Genomic DNA, 20,286 nt, shown 5'->3' with positions numbered 1-20,286 from the left:
ATGGGTCACTCTCAGTCCTCCCGGATCCACAGTGTTATAATCCAGTCCAGCCACAAGTCTGCTCTTCTCATATGCTTGTCCAGCACTGACTGCATTTATGGAAAATGTGGCTTTGCTTCAGGGTAGGTATGCCTAAGCTAAAAAGTAAATCCCTATTGTCCATTTTTTGGCATCTTTCCTTGTGATTTAAAAACCAATGCAAATAAAATCAATAATAATTCATTCCTTTTTACCAAATTCAGAATATACCAAACAACACAGTGCTAATAGATGAATACTCTTGGTATGTTGCTGAAACTTAACTTCTATCTGGAAGCTTGGGGAGCTGGTTGTCCAAATCACTTCATTGCATCAGTGCATAAAACCACATCCCAAAGGTCTTATTCCCTTATTTACATTTTTCTGTAAAATGCACTTTTATGATATAACTGGTCTTTTGCTTAAATTAAGATGCCCAGAATCCAATCATTTTTAATAGAATAGAGCACTTGCTTTCCTGATTTGAGAAACAAGGTGTTTCAGGTATGAATATGTAGGATGATTTTTATCTTCTTTAATGATTAACATCTAAAAGTGAGAGTTGGAACATTAGTTACTAAAATACTTTTTAAAAAGGTAAAAATTATTTTGGAGTTGAGATAATCAGCTGTCCAGATTAATATGTATAATGTAAGATACATATGTAGGTGGTGCATAAATATTTGTTGAATGAATGAATGAAAAGTGATTTACAACAATTGAAAAATCTTCTTTATCATCCCTTCTTCAATATTCCAAACCACAGCCAAGTTCAGTTAACTGAATAGAGAAAGACATTGAGTTTATAACCCTTTAACAAAATCAAAGGTTATAATTATTTGTCCCTGGCTCTAACAATTATTTAATTCTCTGATGAACTTTTAAATTGAGGGTTTTAGTATAAAAAAGGTATTAGCTTTAAAAATGGGCTTATGTTCACCTAGAACTTACAACATTTGCTTTAAAAAAATAATTGTGAAATCAAGAAATCCAACTATCCAGTTTTATCACTGATAAATACCCAGGGTGTTCATGTCTCAGATAAACTAAGATTATAAGCCTTTCTTACTCTTATGTCCAACTGACACCCAAATTGTCCCCATTTATTATGACTTAAAATAACTATGATCATGATAACAATAATTCAATAAAAATAGCGAATGCCATTATATACCAAACTCAACAGCATTTATGTTAACAGCCTGTAATCTATGTGAAATGAAACAAAATTCTAAAGTATACTTAGATATATATTAAAAATTCAGTTGCTATTAGGTTAATATTCTTAACACATGAAATGGAATATGAAATTATGGACTCATTCTTAATGATGTTTCAGAGGGATTTTTCAATCACTCTGTTTGAAACATCTGATAAAAACTGGGTTATTCTATAATACATTTTACAAATTTATTTCAATTATTGGGGAACATATATGGATGTTAAGGCAGTACTTTATACTTGATAAGCATAACTCTTGTTCTTGATCTTGTTCTCAGTAATCTGTGTTAGTGTGGCTTTAAAAAATTTCTACTAGAACTTAACTGATTTCTAAATGATGACTTTTTGAAGTTGCAATGAATTATCTATTAAATAGAGTCTAATTTAGGTCCTTATTGAAGCATAGATTAAGAGATACCCTTGATTAATAAAATGTTCCCCATCTGTGAATATCGTTGAATGTGAAAAATGTCCGAAAATAAAAATATGTCTTATAAAAGTTGAACATATTGCTTCAATATTGCTTAGCATGTTTATATGAAAATTGCAGCTATAAAGAAAATGTCATATAGCCTTTCTGATTCTGCAGGCCATTTGTCTGAATAAGGGAGTGAGGTGACAAAGTATGAATAGTTCAGAATTCATCATCATTAAAGAAAATTTTAAAGTTCCTTTTTCGTTAAAATATTTTAGTATATTCATTCATAAAGGGGAGAGGAGAGACTTATGTAGATTGTAATTACAGATTTTCTTTCTTTCTCTCTCCTCTCTTACTGACCTCACCTGTTCTGGACATAATATTTGAATTAGCATCCCAACTGGGACAAGGGCAAAAAGAGTGCCAGTAAAAGAGATAGAAAGATAGGACAATTTTTTGAATTAGTATTTTTTCTCTTCTATCATATGTAAATAATATTTCTCCGTATTAAACATTTACTTATTGCCTAGTATTAAGTTAGGATACTTTGTGGGAACAGGAAATAGGTAGAAGAAAAGGCCCATGAGCTTACAATCTTACTAGAGAAATCTGAAGCAATTAGAGAACTCCATCTCATCATGTAAAGCCACATACTGATTACATATAATTTTGGCATGCAGAAAACTGAGAAATTAATTTGTGGGTCAAAGTGATTAAAGGCCAATGGGCCTATAGATTGAGTTGGATAGCTTGGGAGAGAAGGAGAAATATGTATCCATATGCCAGTAGAAGTAGGGGTGTGTGCTGGGGCCTATTGTGGGGAGGGGAAAGGGGGGAGGGATAGCATTAGGAGATATATCTAATGTAAATGACGAGTTAATGGGTGCAGCACACCAACATGGCACATGTATACATATGTAACAAACCTGCACATTGTGCACACGTACCCTAGAACTTAAAGTATTAAAAAAAAAATAAAAAAGAAGTAGGAGTGTGTGTGTGTGTGTTTATTTATGGAATGGTGATAAAGAATGGAAAACAGAAAAGAATGAGAGAATGATCTGGATAGATAAAAATAAAGCTGTATCATAAAGGATCTTACTAATGGGCCTTGAATTTGTTCCCAGATATATAATAGACACTGAAGGTTCTTAAAGAGTGGGGTCAAATTCTAAACTACTTAAAAAATTGGCCTCATCCTTTGTTAAAAATTACTTTCAAACTTTTCAAACTCTCCTACTCATAATTTTTTTTTTCGAGTATCACTGGTTCCTACCATTCTCTTATTTCTTTATGTAGCTTCTCTTTGGTGACTATGTATGTGGTACATCCTGGTTTCTGCTGCTAATGGTGAAATATATTTAACTATGTTTTTCTGTCTTCTGCCAAGGAGAAGCATCTGAAGCAAGAAGCTGGGTCTCCTATTTCCTTTATTATATTCCTCCTCATCCTTATGATGAACACATTATAATTGATCATGATTATCGATATAAGTATAGTTTTAGTTGGTTTAAAATAGAATGTTTCTCAGTTGAATATTTATGAGAATCTATTTTTTCATGTACATACAATTTAAATTGGCTTTAAAATATAACAGAGAACAAATCTTTCTCAGTAAGACTCAATACAGTAGAAAATGTTGTTTCTCTCTTCTTTTTTTTTTCTTCCTGAAAATGACAGTTTTTTATGCCCATGATGGAAACACAAAGCACTGGAGCTCATGCACTACAGAAAATGCTCAAGACCTTCCAGGCATAACAAATAATAGTACCACAAAGAAGAATACAGGTTCTTTCTGCATCAAGAAACTCAGTTGCATTATATCCAGAAACATTGATGGCAATAATTGTTCCGAATTTCCAGTGTTCTGTGAGTGTATCAAGACCATCTAAAAATAGGAACACTTGTTTCTTTGAATTATAAATTCTAGGATGCATGACTATTTTCTCTACTATATTACCTATCAACTTCCTTATTTTTAATAGTAGATAAAAAGTTACTACTAGGTAAGAATATCTTTTCTAGTTAAAAGTCAACAAGCTGCTAGATGCAAAATATAAAAAGAATGTTTCAAAATAAATCATTTTAAAATATAAATCAGAAAGTATCAATAAAAATGTACTATTAATTATAGACATTTAAATCTAAGCCTTGTGTGTAATTAAAAATAGTATGCACTTTTGCACTGGGTTAAATTTATAAGTCATTTTTTAAATGAATGTTAGGCATAGCAAAAGCATCTATAAAAAGAAAACTAGATTTATGTTCAGTTTGCAAGTCTCTGAGACTAAAACCCAAGCCAGTAGCAGGTTTGATCAAAGGATTTATTAACAACCCTGTAGAACTCCTTGTATATAGTAGGTGCTTAGTAAGTATCCATTCAAAAATGGATCCTTCTGTAATCGAAAACTGTGGTGGTATTAAAACATCTTCCTAAATTTTATGGTTTGTATGTTTGAAACAGAAACTTGAAACAGGTTTGATACCCTCTAAAAGAAATCCATGAACTATTTATAACATATTTATAATTGGAGATAGAACATACAAAATACAAGGAATAGAATACAAAGAAATAATGGGGCACAAATATCCATAATTTAGTCATCTGAAATGGAAGCAGAGCATCAAGTCTGTCTGATTAAATTTAAAAGCACTATTATGAAGTTGGCACATGAATAAAGCACATGAATAAAGCAGAATCCCAGTGAAAGAATATTTTAATGTGCTGTAGACATTCTCCAGTGTTGATATCAACAAGCAGGGATCACTTTGGGCCTACAACTGCTTAGGTAGAAACCTAGTTAGCTGGAGTACTACCCATAGGAAGTGGCTTTCAGTGGACCACTGTCAGCTGTGGGAAGTTATGTTGATTCAGAATAGCCATGTCACTTATATCCAGGGAGTATCAGTGACCCAGATGGGCAAATCATAGATTTTTTTTCAAGCCAGTGGAATTTTAGAACTCGACCCCTTCATTATACAGTTGAAGGGACTAAGAGGTCAAGTGAATTGACCTTGCCCTGTAGCTGATCAGCAGCTCACTGTCTAACATTCAGGCTGACATGCTTTTCTTGACTGCGTAAAGTAATTAAATAGAAGCTATGTTTACTGAGACCACAGACAGCACCGAGCTGGCATGGGAGGAAGCCAGCAGCTATTATGTTAGAAGTTGGAACTACCTTGATACAAGAGTTCCTTTAACACTTATCTCACATATCTTCTTTATGGCACTTACCACATTGTCTTATAATTTGTTTATGTCTCTGCTGCCAGATGGTGAACTATGAGAGGGCCAGCCCCACATACACAGTAAAAAATACAATTTATTTAAGATGCCAGTAAGAAGTAAAGCAAGAGGTCAGATAAAAAGAAGGAAGCCCAGCCCAAGTGGAATGAAAGCAAGAGGTTCAAATGGCCAAAACAACAGCCTACAAAAATGCGGTGACGAATGACCAGGTGTGTTAACAGCTGACCACGAGTCAAGAGTTAGAAAAGTGGGGAAACCATGTGATGTGCAAATACCAAGCAAACAGTACTTATGGGGTAATTCTGCCATTGTATTCTCCATGAATTATCCCTTTACTATATATAGCTACAAACACTAGTGTTACAGAAGGCTGTAGAGCAATATCAGAGTAGGGAAAGAAGTGTAATTAGTTGGGACATGGACTGGGAATAATGGTCCTGGAAGGTGGAGCTTTAAAGGGAGACTTGACAGACTCCAAGAAAAGACTGTACCCAGCTTATGATAATCATCAACTTTAAATCTCCACTTTACATAGAATGTGACAAAATTGATTTAGTACTGAAGAATATGAGCCGGATGTAGGTAAACTCCCCACCTGGTGTGAACTGTGTAACCCGCTTTTAAAATCTAAACAACGTTCTTCTAAAAAGTTATTTGAAAAATCAAATAGATTCTCCTATTTCTGCAGTAATACAATCCTATATGAAAGCGGAGAGGGATATTAGAACTACTATTCTTTGCTTCCTTCAGATTCTCAGTGGGAAAGGAGAGAGAGCGCAGCAAGGTGGAGCTGAATTCTTTTTTTTTTTTTTTTTTTTTTGAGACGGAGTCTTGCTCTGTCGCCCGGTCTGGAGTGCAGTGGCCGGATCTCAGCTCACTGCAAGCTCCGCCTCCCGGGTTCACGCCATTCTCCTGCCTCAGCCTCCCGAGTAGCTGGGACCACAGGCGCCCGCCACCTCGCCCGGCTAGTTTTTTGTATTTTTAGTAGAGACGGGGTTTCACCATGTTAGCCAGGATGGTCTCGAGCTCCTGACCTCGTGATCCGCCCGTCTCGGCCTCCCAAAGTGCTGGGATTACAGGCTTGAGCCACCGCGCCCGGCCAGGAGCTGAATTCTGAAGGCTGGGAGCTCTGTTTCTGCTCCGTCACTTCTGCTCCTATTAGTCTGTAACCTTGGTCAGCTATTTAAAAAGAACAAAAGAAAACAAAACAAAAACAAAACAAAATCAGCAGTAGCAGCAGTAATAACAATAACAATAGCCAGAATTTACCGAAGTTCACAATGTGCTGGTTACTGTACTAAGTGCTTTACAGCTATGCTTTGCCAACTTGTGCAAGTTACTTAACTTCTCTGTGCTTTGGTTTCTTCATTTGCAAAGTATAGATAATCACAGCATCTAATTACTGTGATAATCAACTGAGTTAATATATGAAAAGTGTTTAGAACAGAACTTGGTACATAGTAAGTACTTAATAAATAATAGTTATGTTTTTATCTCATTTAATCTTCAAAGCAAATCTTAAAATGTTGCTACTACTTATTCCTCAATTTAGAGATCAGCAAATTGAGACTCAAAGAGTTTAACTGATTTGTTTAAGACCATAAAGCTAGTAAGGGCCAGAATAAGGACTTAAATCTCCGAATGTCCCGCTTTTTAACCTCTACACTATGCTGGCCTTCCCAGTTCAGTACCTAAATCCCAGCTACACCACATAAACTTCTCTGATTAGTGAATCCCTATGATGAACACATCATGAGCTTTCAAATCTTATTGCCTTTTGCTCACCTTGTTATTCCCTCTATCTGAAATAGCTTTCTCAACTTTGTCAAGCATATTAAATTAAAATTATCCTTCAAGACTGAGTTCAAGTGCCACCTTTTCTATCTCACCTTCCTGCTCCCACTTTCACAGAATTGCTTGTTTGTGTTCCTGGAACACTTATCTTACATATCATCTTTACAGTACTCAGCACATCGTCTCACAATTTGTTGATGTCTCTGCTGCTAGATGGTGAACTATGAGAGGGCCAGCCCCTCATACTCAGTAAAAAATACAATTTGTTTAAGATGTCAGACTCTGCTAAGGGCTTCACAAGGATGCACACTCCCTGAATCCTCTCAAAAACCCGAGGACATATGTACCATTGCAGTCCACTTTTTATTGATGAGGAATAGAAAGGTTAAATAACTTGCCCAAAATCACACATGCAGTAGATGTGCAATAAATGATTGTTGTACTGAATTACGTCTAAGTAAAAATGCTTAAGAAAAATGTTCAAAAATTCCCCTTTTCATGGAAGAAAATGATCTTTTAACTTTTAACTTTTTTGATGAAAAGATCAAACTCTTTTTTTCATCTATTTAGTCAGATTTTTCCCCTGAAAGCAATGAAAAGAAACAATTAACTTTAGCTAGTTCAAGCTCAAGTGTCAGTTCAGCTTTAAAAATTATAATCACTTTTCCTTATATTGTAGGATTATAGTCATCTTCCTTATATTGTGGGATAATGAATGACTTGCTTCCTTATCCAATAATCTTGAATACCCTTATAAGTGAAATGTTACTTTATTGTCTGTCAAAACCACACAAACCAGGAAACGCATTATAGTATCAGTTTTAATATTTGTGTCAATAATCTATTATTTTCCAAACACAGAGAGAAGAAAAAGGAATTGCTTTCTGCCTCCAAACTGAACTTGGAACCTAGGTCTTTCTGACCATGATGTTGTCCTCTGTCCCCAGAAGCCAAGGAGGCGGCTGTTAATGTCAGGTGTGAATAATTCCAAACCCCAAACCACCTGAGGCTTTGAGGCTTTTTTTTTTTTTCAATTACTCAGAGGGAAACACATTCTCTTTGCTTTCCTCAGGGAGCCAGCCCTTGTCACAACTGCCTGTTATGGTGAGAGGAAAACTGGCTTTAAAAGCCTTTTAACCCAAAGGGATTGAGCAGCTAATGGACATCATCCCTTTGGCAAAAAAAGATGATGTAAAACTCCTGCCCAATTTTTAAAAACCAGGACTTGTTTATATAATCTTTTCATACAGTTAAAGCTTTTTGGTTTTAATATATTATTTAGAGCCTGTTACATTGCAGCATAAGGCAAAAGAAGTTATCAAAAAAAACCAAACAACAACAAAAACTTCTCTCTACATTGCTCCAATTCAAATATGCCTTTAACTTATTTTACTATTTTGACTGATGGCCAAAAAACAAATTCCAGACATTTGCAAATGTTATTTTCACTTTAACCACTATACAGACTAATTATGAATTTTTGCCTCAAAACTGAACAATTCTACCACTTTAATGTGGTGTAAAAAAGTTTCTGAGGGAATCAGGAAACTCACAGAACGCTGACATGCCCACAGTTGACAATAACAACAAAAAATTACAGCAGTAAACAATTCTTAGTATATCCTGCAATTTCCATTTAAAACATTCATAAGAGAATATTAACAAACATGAAAATGATCTATTTTTGCATAGAAAAATAAATTCACAAGATTTTAGAACCATAAATATCCCACAATTCTGGTTACCATCTACCTTGATTAATATCTTTAGCCAGTATTTGAAATATTACCATTTATCATCTTAGCTTCTTTCTTTCCTTTTTAATAAGAAATTAATGCAAATTGCTTTTGTTTTAATAATACAGTCTATGCTACACATGGCATGAAATAATGAAACCCAGTAAATGTATCCAATAGTGAATACACAGAAGTGAAGAGTTTTGGCTCTGTTTGCAACCGTCCTACAGTAATCCCAGGTGCAACCCAACTCATTATGACAGTTTAGCTGAAAAATATAATCTGTATGGTTATAAATCAGTTTCATCGTACTTGCAATAGAAGAACATTTTGGAGGGCAAACCAACTTTTCAGCTGATAGGCGATTAGGGAGTTTTATTGTATTCCAATTAAGGAGCAATAAAAAGATAGAAGGGGTGGCATGCTTTAATGATAAAAGATATGCACCCTGTTTCACAAGTAACTTGGGAGGGTCCCAGCAAGTCATCGTAAGATGCACACAAATAAGTCATTCCTTTGATTGTATTTTACCCACACATTTTCATCCTATCTTGCAGGAAGATAAGAGTATGTCAGAAAAGACACCTCCATGTCTCTTGAAGAAATTGAAGTATCTCTGTTTTGGAAGTGGATAGTTGGGATATGAAGTTAACTTTGGAAGGGGAAATTTAGGTTTTGCTGTTATTATGAAGAGAGAATTAACTACATGGGAGCTGGGTCTAAAACACAACATGGTGATTCGTCTAAGTGTGCGTAAAAGGTTCCCGGTGCTTTGAATAGAATGAGGGGGGTTCCCTTTCAGTTGAGGGAGTATGTGTAATATATGTGAGATCCCAAATAACACTGGGCAACGAAAGGTGATAAGGCCCCGAAGTGAAAATGGAGAACAGTGCATTTATGGCCATTACGACCAAGTTCTTCTTAGGAATTTTTACCATATTAACACTCAAAACTCATTGCTACTACATATTTATTATTTCTTTCCCACTAGATTAAAAAATCTAAATGAGAGACTGTTCCGCTTTGTTTTCCACTATGCACTCAGCACCAAGGCCAGCACCCAGCACGTATTTGTTGAATAGGTAAATAAATGAACAAAAAATTCAGGTAGTATTCATGGAAGTTGAGGCAAATGGATAAGTGGCCATATTTATGTGTTAACAATCATCAATCAGTTAACTTCTATAGACAATCCTGGTGTTGAAATCCAACCTGCTGATATCTGCAAAAGATAATTGAGTGAATAGGTTATCCTATCTACAAATAATTTTTTTCATCTAATCACTATGGTTAATTTTGTGTTATTTAAATGGAGTCTCGGTGGAGAACTGGTCAAGTTACTCACCTCTTTCTGCCTTGGTTAATCCCTGCATAGGATTCCACAGTCGCAAACTGAATGCCTAGCTTCAGCCAGGCATCTCACAAATAAATCTATTATGTGCAAAACGAACCAGATGAAATAGTACAGACGTATCCAAGCAAACATATCATCACTATTATGAAAAACAATTTAAAGACTGTTCATCTCAGATGTGTGCTCAGTCCAAGAGGGACACATTATTATTGATAATCAGTGTCACAGGGAAGTTGGACATCCCCTGTCCTGCTACAATGGGAATGTATTTTTACGGATTAAAGATTAATTACATTAAATACTGAATTTTGGAATGAGTGTTACAATAGATAATGTGATTTGGTCATTAAGACACTGAAGCAGCCTTTTATTTTGTATGATTACCACTGTTACCAGTTGAGTTACAAATGGCATTGATTCACTGAGGATGTGTCTTGTCTACTGCTTCCTGCTTGACCTGCAAATGCCAACTTAGTCAGGAGTAGGCTTAAATAAAAGTCACTGCAGTTCAGCCTGACTCACTGATCACTGGGGCTGGTCACTTACCAAAACTGTCGGAATCGGTTATTCCAAATAGCTCAGTGGAGTCGGGAAGCTTCACGTGGCCCTTGCTCTTGACTCCTCAGTCCCCGACTCTTAACCCATATCTGTTTTCTTGTCTATGCAATGGTGAACCTGTTCTCTCTAGTCTTAAGATTATTGCTGAATTTTCTACTGATTGCTGGTGATATTTGAACATCTAAGCAAAGTTAACCATTATCATCATTGCAATTACGTTTCTACTGTAAATTTTTTTGAGTTGCAATCACAATGTTATCAGAACATCTTTTGATAACATTTCCTTTATTTTAGATAATGATTTCAGTACCAAGGAGACTTTATTGCTAGATCCAACTCACTGTTGTGCATTAAACTTTGTCTCAGATCTAATCAACTTTGGTGTAAAGTAAAAATGAGGTCAGAATGCTCACTAATTCATGGCTTGAGCTGTTCTTATATGAGCAAAACTGAATAGTTGCAAGTATCATTGAAACATTTCATTGATTTGTTTTCCTTATTTATATTGATATTCTCTTTACAGAAGTACTATAGCAATAAGATTTCTGTTCTATTAGATTCCTAATCTTAATTATCAAATACCAAAAAAATAAACTTCACAAAAACCAACCAATTAAAAAAACAGAAAGCAAACAAAAATAATAACTTTTTCTAGTTTTGTCATAATGTTTGTGTAAACCATTCTTACAAGTTGTATATTTAGAACCCCAAATTTCTATGGTACTATGCTCCGAATTAAAGTGTGATATTTATATTAAAATTCTGAGCCAATTAACTAAGCAGGTACACATCTCTAAATACTACTGGCATTTAAGAATAATAGAGGGATGATTATAATAAACTACCAAATAATGCTTTTACAGATAATATTATGTCAGTTTATCAGCATTATGTTGATTATCATTCATACATTTCCAGTCTGGAATATAGTAGCTACAAGAATCAAAAAACAAAACCATAATAAAGCTAGTCTTCCTACTTTGTGCTTGCTGCCCAGATTTAAAAAAGCTGTTAAGTGCCAAAAATGTAAAACTTATTTCAAGAAAATTAACAGGCTACACGGGTAAATTTTGGCAAATGCAACTTTATATTGAAGTTCACACATCTGTATCTTAAAGAATGAGACTCACAGACTCTAATGTATTTCTAAAATACCAGAAATCATATTATAAGCTTTCACAAGTTAAAACTGAGATAATTTAAATGACCAATACACTGAATGTGCAGAAAGTATAAACAAGACTGTGCCTTCAGTAGAATAAATGCTTCACAAATTGTGCAGGATGTCATACTAAGGCTGTGGTCTCCCCTTGACAGCTGACTTAAAATACAAACATACATCAACTGCCTGCTTCTTAGAACACTCTAGGAAGGGTAGCACACCTCAAAAGAAAATCTCATTATTTCAGTGATGTGCACTTTAAGTTTCAAACCATGTGAGAAAAAAGGAAAAAGTACTAAATGATCTTCCATGCACTTTCAGATGCATGACCATGACCAGTTACTGATTCGATTTCCCTTGACTATTTGCTCCAATGCTAAATAAGATGAAGGATACTAGATAACCCTTTAAGGCAACATGTGTTTATTCTGCATTATTAGAACTGCTCAGTTGTGACAGGCTGTTACCAATAATGTTGCCTCCCAGACCAATATCTAGCATTTGTAAAATATAAATGAATTGGAAAAACTTTATACCAAATCAACAAAAACCACATAACACAGTTCAAGGCTAGCAATCTTACTAGTAGATAAGGAAAGTGGTATTTAGAAATAGCAATGTATTAATACAAAAAAGTAAACTCTAATTGGAACCAGTATACTGCTTTGGAATGCTCCCCGGAACTTACAAGGCGGTTTTTAAAGTGTGATATTCCAATAATTCATTGGCACATCTTTAGTGGATTACAGTACTTTAAGTCCCCAAATACTGTAGTCTTTGCAAAACAATAATAGTATGAAATGTTTTAAAGTCTTCAAACTTCTAAAATTAGTTTTTATCAACACATTTACCTCATGTCAACTTAATTTATTAAGATGTCCAATGCTAATTGTTTTTTGATGTTTTTTCATATGTAGTGACATACAGAGCATTTAGCACTGATACTTAGCACCTGCTACTTTCATTATCTAGTTTTTGACCACATAGAGAAACTTAGGGCAGTGGTTCAGTCCTTTCTTAATTACAAACCTTTGCTGGCAGTCAGCAGGATCACTCTGAGATTTAAAATAGGATTATAGGTGAACTATTGCAAAGACTGCAGAATGTTGCCCAAATCCTTAAAACTGCTGATTCCATTCTTGAATTTCTTCTCAAGATATGGCTATGGGCCACAATTGCTCAGCAGAGAAGGTTAGTTTTCACAAGGCTAAAGATTTACAGATGCTCCCTCATATAACACAGTAAGGTTCCCTTGGTAACCTGGATTTTCTGCAGTAAAGAAGGGTTGTGCTGAAACAGCGCCTCAGCTCCCTGTTGGAGAAAATGCAGACAAAAGGATTGATTCCTGCTTGGGCAAAACTCATCCAGACAGCAGCTGTTAGAAATCCCCCTGGTACTACAGGCCCTTTTGCAAAAACTCTCCAATAACAGGCCACCAGGTAGGGGCCCCACAAGGTTAGAAAGAGAAAAGTCATTATATAGAACATTCTGCTGATTCTTTTTTCCATTTTGAACTCGTCTAAGACCAATAGCCTTCTTCTGCCTGTGGTGTTTGCATTTTGCCTGATGCCCAGCAAGGTGGGTGGTGTGGGACCCCTTCCAAATCCTGCTAGCCAATTGGCAGCTGCCTGGCCACTGGCTCCAGGACCATGAAAAGTCCAGTTCTGGCTGACTGCTGCTACAAACTGAACTGGCTTCATTTTCCTTCGATCATGGACGAAAAATATCAGCTTGAGGTAGACAAGCTGTGTGGCTAGGAGGATGAGAGCAAGAAGCAGCATAAATCCTAAGGAATCATTAGCCCTGAAGGAGCGGTGTTGGAAGGTGCATTGATCTTCCTCCCTAATGAATGAGTAAGTGCCCACGTCTAAAACCGGGGGAAAGGCCATGGCCACAGATAGAGTCCACACCATACAGATCACAGCCAGACACGTCCAAAAGGTCAGCCTCTTTGTATAGAAGCGGTGATGGGCGATAGCTAAGTATCTGGTGACACTGATGCAGAAGAGCATGAAAGCAGTGTGGAAACAGGACAAAACCCCCAGAAAGGCAATCACTTTGCAAGTCAGAGTCCCATAAGTCCAGGTAGAGCCATTTTTGACAGAGTTGAATACAAATGGGAAACAAATTGCAGATCTGAGGATATCTGAACAGCAAAGATCCAACAAGAAGTAGTAAGGTGCTCTATGCAAGGTCTTATCTTTCACTAGCAAAATGGAGATCAGGAGGTTGCCCACCACGCTGACTCCTATTATGAAACCCAAGGAAGTCAGTTTCAGAAAGGCTGTTAGAGGCGAGAGATTTTGCAAAATGTTGTCAGCTGCATGGCTATAGTTCGCCATAGATGGATGGAGGATAAGGATACAGCCTCAGTCAAGTCTCATGATCTAGACATAAGAACAAGGTAAAGATAGATCCATACATTTTACTGAAAATATAATCCACAAAGAGAACTGATCTGATCTGCAGTCATGCTTCCTCTTTTCTTCCATTTGATTTGCCATCAGAATATCTGAAAAAAAAAGAGCTATCAGTTCTTAAGTTAACAAGCAATGATGTCAGACAGTGCTAACATAAAGCTGTTCACTTACGGGGAAGCAAATAAAGTTTTAGTTTTCAATACTAATATTTGCTTTACTAAATATTTTTGCTTGAGATTTCAGAGAATTGGCTTGTTTAGTTTTCCAAGCTAAGTGAATTTTAAAATGTCCCTATTGTGGACAATATGTATTTGATTAGGTACCTTTAGGAGAAAAGGAATAAAATGTCCCATTCTTGTAACATATGCCAGTCCAGGAATTAACCAGTAGAATTGCAATGGAATCTACAAGATTGCTATTAGGAGGCAGAGACATTACCTACATTTATTTGAGATCTGTTAGTATCTGTCAGTGTTTCACAGGCAGCTTCTCTGTTTGATGTGGGTCCAAAGAACCTGTGCAAAATATGTCTTAAGTGCCACTATTCATGCTGCATAAGAGTATTTGTTGATTCATCTTAAAGCAAAATTTCAAAATTGGACTTCAAAATTAATAGGAACTTACTTGTCCTAAGATTTGATGTGATTTAATCATTTGTCTTTCCCTCTTCACCCTACCCCCCATTTTTGGCAAATCTTTTAAGCCCACATGATTATTAAAATGGTTAATGTAAATATTGGACAGGGAAACACACCCAGAGGAATAATGCACTTCCATTTGTAAACCTTGGCTGCCTGGATTCAAATGAATATGACATGAACCTGTATTTCTTGGGCAATTAAGCGTTTCCCATTTACACTGATAACCTTTGTTGCAAATCCCAAGTGGCTTCTTTTTAAAACAAAATGCACATTGTCTCATAGGTGCCTGGACTACACCAGGGAAATCGGCTTCCTCTGTTATTCCCACCAAGCGTGTTTCCTTTGCCACTTCTCACTGGTCCGGAATATGCTGATGGAAGCCCAGGCAAAACTGCGTTCGATGATTTTAATTTCCCCACCGGTACATCCTAGGGTAAATACCGATCGCATCATGCAACATTACGAAACCTGAAATCCGCCACCCCTGGATTTATAATGGGGGGAGGGTGGAGGAGGGGGAGAGGGAGAGAGACATGCATTACATACGCGAAGATGGGGAGAGAGATTGCTTCTGTGCTGCAAAGGAACTGTTCCCGGTGATTCGCAGTCTGATATTCCTCAGTCTTGAAAGGCTTTCCAGAAATGGAACTCTCAGTAAGCCCTACTGAAGGTGCATTGTCTGAATGTACTTCCATTATGCAGTTTATTGTCACACACACACACACAAAACCACACACACACACACACACACAGACACACACACACACAAAACCTGAGGGAGGGCTCTTTCCCGGTGAACCTGCAGTTTCATCAACATTGTGCATTGCCCCACATCCCCCAAACTTAACCAAGAGTATATCCTCCTACCTGTTGGCGTTGGATATCCCGACAGACTATAGCTTCTTCTTTCTATAAATTGCTGATTTTTTTTTTTCTTTTTTTCTTTTTTTTTTTTTTCTTTTTTTTTTTTTTTGTGCCTTAGTGCCTTGACTGAGCATCCAGGCAGGGCTCGGCGGCGCCTGCGCGCTGGAGCCTCCTTGAGCTCCAGCCGCGTCCTCCCCTGTCGCAGCGGCACCGTCTCCCCCAGTAACGCAGGGGCCGCGGCGGCGGCGGTGGTGAGGGCGGCGGCAGGGCTGCTTCAGCCTCTGTGGAACCGACGGGAGCCCCTACCTGTCTCCAGAGCTGGCCGGGTTTATTGACTGCTCTGTCCAGTTCAACTGGCAGCATTAAGCTTTTGTCCCTTCGTGGCTGCTTCTGAACTTCCCCCACACCGCACCCCGCATTTGTAGTGGGGGGTTGGAAAGGCCCTTTCAGGACCTCAGGCCCATCCTCTTCCCAAAGGCAGCGCACGAGGAAGTCACAGTGCCCGGGACGCCCGCCCCCTCCCTCAGCTTCCCGGAACCCTAACCTTCCCCAAACATGTTCTTCCTTTTCCTTTTAGGGTGGTCTAAACCACCGGAGGCTTCTTTTAGATTTTTTTTTTTTTCATGATGTCTCCAGCTAACCTTTAAATTTGCAGGTTAGCTGGAAAAAGACAAGAAAAGAATGGGAAAAAAGAAAAAAAGTTATTTATTTATTTATTTTTTTTTTCCCACAGTAAAAAAATCTTTTCAATGGAGAAGAAGGGAGGCAAGTTAGGGCAGCTCTGTCTTTGTTAGTCATCTTCTATTCTCCAATGCACGCAAATATGCGTAAAAGTAAGGAGGAAGCTAAGTTCAGAGGACAACTACAATATGATTTACATTCAGTCTACCTTAAAGGATGTCACTAAAGAATCAGGCTTATAAAATGTTTAAATGGCTACTCCTGGCATTCCACCCCACCAAGCAACAGTATTCCTTTTCCCTTCTTGCAAGTTCGGCTGAGCAGTGATGGGTGATGTCAAAGCAGTTATCTGTACAAGTTTCCTTTTTTCCCCTTTGTTATTACAGATGAAAAATACTAGAAATATAACGAATACGTAAAACTTACACCAGTCCAAAAGGTCGGATGATACCACAGACACCACATAGCCTGACACGTGGGTGCTTAGGAATGCCTCTAGAATCATGCATTTTCTTATTTTACCATTTCCGAAGAGTTTTGTTTGTGGGGGTGATACAAAATTTTAAGCAACAACTCCCCAGTTCTCCTATCCAAAACTAGCAGACGTGCTTTCATTAATTCCAAATGTAAAACGTCTGCTTCTTTTTCTGCATGCTTATTGCTTTATAATAATCTGTTAATGAAACAAAAAATAAAAATCTTCTCTACAGTGATAATCTGATCTCGAGACGGCAGTAAAATACCTCATTGCTGGATGGTGAGATTGTGACATTCAGGGGAACTCAGGCCAATCAGCATACAGATAATATGGGTTAATTTACATACTGTATTTCTATTGGACTAGCCGAGGTAAAGCCTTATCTGTTTAAAGCTTGATGTCACAGTCGTTACACAAAGCCCTATGTTGGTAATACTGAAATGATGTTAAATTTCCCTGATTTGTTCTTGAATTTCCTACGTCCATTTAAATACATGGATGATAGTTTGATTTTTTAGAAAAGAATATACACAGGGCACTAAACTTTGGTACTCCCTTAACCCAGAAAAATCAGCAATGCTGGAAGTAACTTGAGGGCATTTCCATTCAAGTGAAACATTCCACTTTTTGCAAAGCAAATGAATTCAAAAACTCAAAACCATGCGGTGGTTTGCAACTTCTAAGTAAAATGTCAAATTCGTTTTTATGCAACTACAAATCAATTCAACTTGTGCTTTTTTGCTTCCTAGTAAGTGCTTCAATGTACTTTGCAAAAAGTTATTTCCTGAATTTTTACAGTTTAAAAAAAATGTATGGAATAAGAGACTTAAGTTTGCTGAAGATTCACTGTTGGTCAGATGTTAGGTTGTATAGATTAGGGAAAAGCTATTTAAAAGTAAATTAAAAGAGTCACTGCACTGCCAGGTCATGAAGCAACAATATACTCTGCCAAAAAGTTATAGGGCCAAGATCCAAGGGTTTTAACTAGCCTTATTCTTTAAGCAGATATTGATTTCTTAAAAATAAGGGAGAGCGTATGTGTGTACGCAATATTCTTTCATATCCACATCTCAGGGTATACTAAAGCTATTTCTTTCCTTTGCAGTTGAGCACAGTTACATCCACTAATTCTTCAGCTTTTCCAGCTGTTAGATAAGAATGTCATTTTTTTGCCTCACAAGGGGACTCAAGAAATTAATGAGATATTTTCCATCTAGTTCATTAACTCTACTGGAGAAAACACTGGAAGCTACATCTTTCATCAGCAGGGCTTTAAAAAATATGTTTAAAAGCTGACAAAAGTTTCATATCATCTACAAGTTCTCAAATGTAAAGTTATGGATTCAAATTGTTTAGATCATAGTCTTAATTAGTCTTAATTTCTTTTATTATTCCTTATATCACCAAACCCAGAAAATTTGATTTTCAGGCTAAAAGAACAAAGCAAATACAACATAACTATATGCCATAATCCTTGGGTTTGAAGGATTCTGAAGATTTACAAACTGTTGGAATATTACATGCACTATATTGATCAGCGTATTAGGAAAACAGATGTAATTTGCTTAATTTGGTTCTTATAAAAAGTATACACCATTTTATTTTAAAAACTAATGGCCTTCCTTTCAAAATTAAGCTATTTCAGATTTTTGCCAAGTGATGCACAGTATCATGATCAGCAAAAGCAGTATTTTTTTTCTGTGCATTGTTTACATGAAAGTGTGTGTCAGGAAATAACACTTGGTAATTGCAGAGAATAATAGGCTAGAATAAAACATTCTAAAAAAAAGATTTTTAGTAATTCATTTCAAATAACATGTCTTCTGCTTAAAGCATAAAACATGTGTCTTTGGTGCTCTCAACTGTTACCAAAATTTAAAGTTACACATGAAAAAGAGCCTTTTTAAAGTTTTTTTAAAAACTTTAGCTATCTTGGTATGAAAGGCTCTCACTGAGGGTTTTTGCACGGAAACACTCTCTGACTGATTGATTATTTTTAAAAAATCACTAACCTGGAATAAGTGACTGATAGAAAGAGAGATTATATATCTCCCTTTTTTGATAATGGTTTTCATGTCTTAGTTGATAATGGTTTTGATAATGGCTTTCACATCTTAGCTGATAATGGTTTTCACATCTTAGTTGCTGCAGAAAGTGACCTTTTTCATAATGATATCTAAGTAACTGAAAGTTTTTAGGGCATTATATTCATCTACTTGAGGAGCAGAATGATGAAATAATATGCTAGACAAATTGTGTCTTGGGAGTTGGGAATAACCATAATTGTGAACATCCCAAACAGTGAAATTTTTTTCAGAATGTTAATGAGTTTTTAAAAGATTAAAAATCTGGCATGTTTCTTTCCAAAATGCTAAAAGTTTCATTTGTTAGACTTTTCTCTCTGCTCTGCCCCATAACAGGTTCCAAAGTGTTAATATGATTCATTTTTAATTTTAAAGTTAACTGCCAGGCTTTTGAAAACTCAGCAGTTTACCTTTTCTTCTTCCCTTTATTTTGACAATTTCCTCCTCTCAGAAAACTTTAAGACGTGTTCCTTTATTCACTTTATTTAGCAAATATTTCTTGAGCTCCTCCTACACTGTGTGAGGCACTGTGCTAGATCTTGCAAGTTATAAGAAATTGGGAGGTAGGGCCAGTTTACAGGTGGACACCTCACAGTAGTGAAAGCCTGAACTGATGGAAGTGGAGCGGGAAAAATGAAGAGAAGCAAAGTAAGAGGAGCCATATTTCTTATGGAGTAATTGGCTCAGGGAAGCAAAGGAGATCAAGGGGTAAGAATAGACTCCCAGATTTGGAACTTGGAGAAGAACTGGGAGGCAGAAGACACCATTAACCGGAGGAAATAAAAATTAAAAAGGAAGGAGCTGGTTTGGTAAGGAAAAGAGTGAGTTAATTTTGGAGATGCTGAATGTGAAATGCTGGTGGAATATTCAAATGTTGATGTGTTATACTCAATTGGAAGTGAAGAGCCCAAATTCAGAAAGTACTTACAGAGAAACTATTGGGCGACATTGCCAAGGGAGAGATTGTTGAGAGAGAAGAAGGTTGAGGTTAACAAATAAACAAGCATGCCCATTCCCCTCCATCTGAACAAACCGAAAAACGAAGAGGACTCCTACGTGTAAGAAACAGGAAGATCATGGAAGAACCAGACATAAAACAAACCAAAAGAGGAGGATCATCAATGTTATAGACCCTGAGGGAGGAGAGAATTTCAAAGAAGGAGTGGTCATCACTGTCAGTTGTGACTGGGAGATTAAGAAGAACAACACATAAGAAGATATCCTTGGATCTGGTGATGAGGAAAATCATTAGCAATCTTTGAGAAAGCAGTTTCAGAAGAGAAAGTCAGACTATAAGGGATTAACAAGCGAGGGACACAGGCTTAAAGGCTTATGAGGTCAGGCTAAGAAACTATTTTGTCGTTAATGACAGCACTGTCTCAGTGATAAAGGTTTGAGTGAATTCTCTTGATGTTTTATGAACAAAGTGATGGTTATTTAAATAAATAACAGCATGGTTTCTTCTTCTGGAAGTCTTTAAGCTCTTTTTATATTACACATTACTGAAATGTGACCCTGTGAATGAAAAGAGCAAATGCAAGTTTTCCTACTAGTGCCTGGTAAAACTTTAGAGCTTAGAGGAAAAGCCCTTTGTCTGTTAAAATATTCTA

General features: G+C 36.6%; 1 protein-coding gene across 2 annotated transcripts; it reads right to left on the bottom strand.

Moving 5' to 3' along the window:
• Window positions 1-7,454: 7,454 nt before the first annotated feature.
• On the bottom strand, window positions 7,455-15,587 carry GPR85 (G protein-coupled receptor 85). 2 transcript variants are annotated; one of them, XM_033193341.1, is made up of 2 exons: window positions 15,437-15,502; window positions 7,455-14,020 (listed from the first exon to the last, which is right to left on the bottom strand). In XM_033193341.1, the coding sequence occupies exon 2, from the start codon at window positions 13,848-13,850 to the stop codon at window positions 12,738-12,740; it is 1,113 nt and encodes a 370-aa protein (XP_033049232.1). In that variant the 5' UTR covers window positions 13,851-14,020; window positions 15,437-15,502; the 3' UTR covers window positions 7,455-12,737. The 2 variants fall into 2 exon arrangements, 1 of the variants encoding a protein (XP_033049232.1); XR_004432997.1 differs by lacking the exon at window positions 7,455-14,020 and adding an exon at window positions 15,090-15,233 and having other exon boundaries at window positions 15,437-15,587.
• Window positions 15,588-20,286: the final 4,699 nt, after the last annotated feature.

Source organism: Trachypithecus francoisi, unplaced genomic scaffold (assembly GCF_009764315.1).
Source record: "Trachypithecus francoisi isolate TF-2019V2 unplaced genomic scaffold, Tfra_2.0 Lachesis_group4, whole genome shotgun sequence".
NCBI classification, from domain to species: Eukaryota; Metazoa; Chordata; class Mammalia; order Primates; family Cercopithecidae; genus Trachypithecus; species Trachypithecus francoisi.
Note: the sequence above shows the minus strand (reverse complement) of the source record. Positions and strands in the feature narration are given on the sequence as shown.

Coding starts and splice junctions, on each gene's coding strand:
- GPR85 (XM_033193341.1), bottom strand. CDS start 13,850: ATGGCGAACTATAGCCATGCAGCTGACAACATTTTGCAAAATCTCTCG.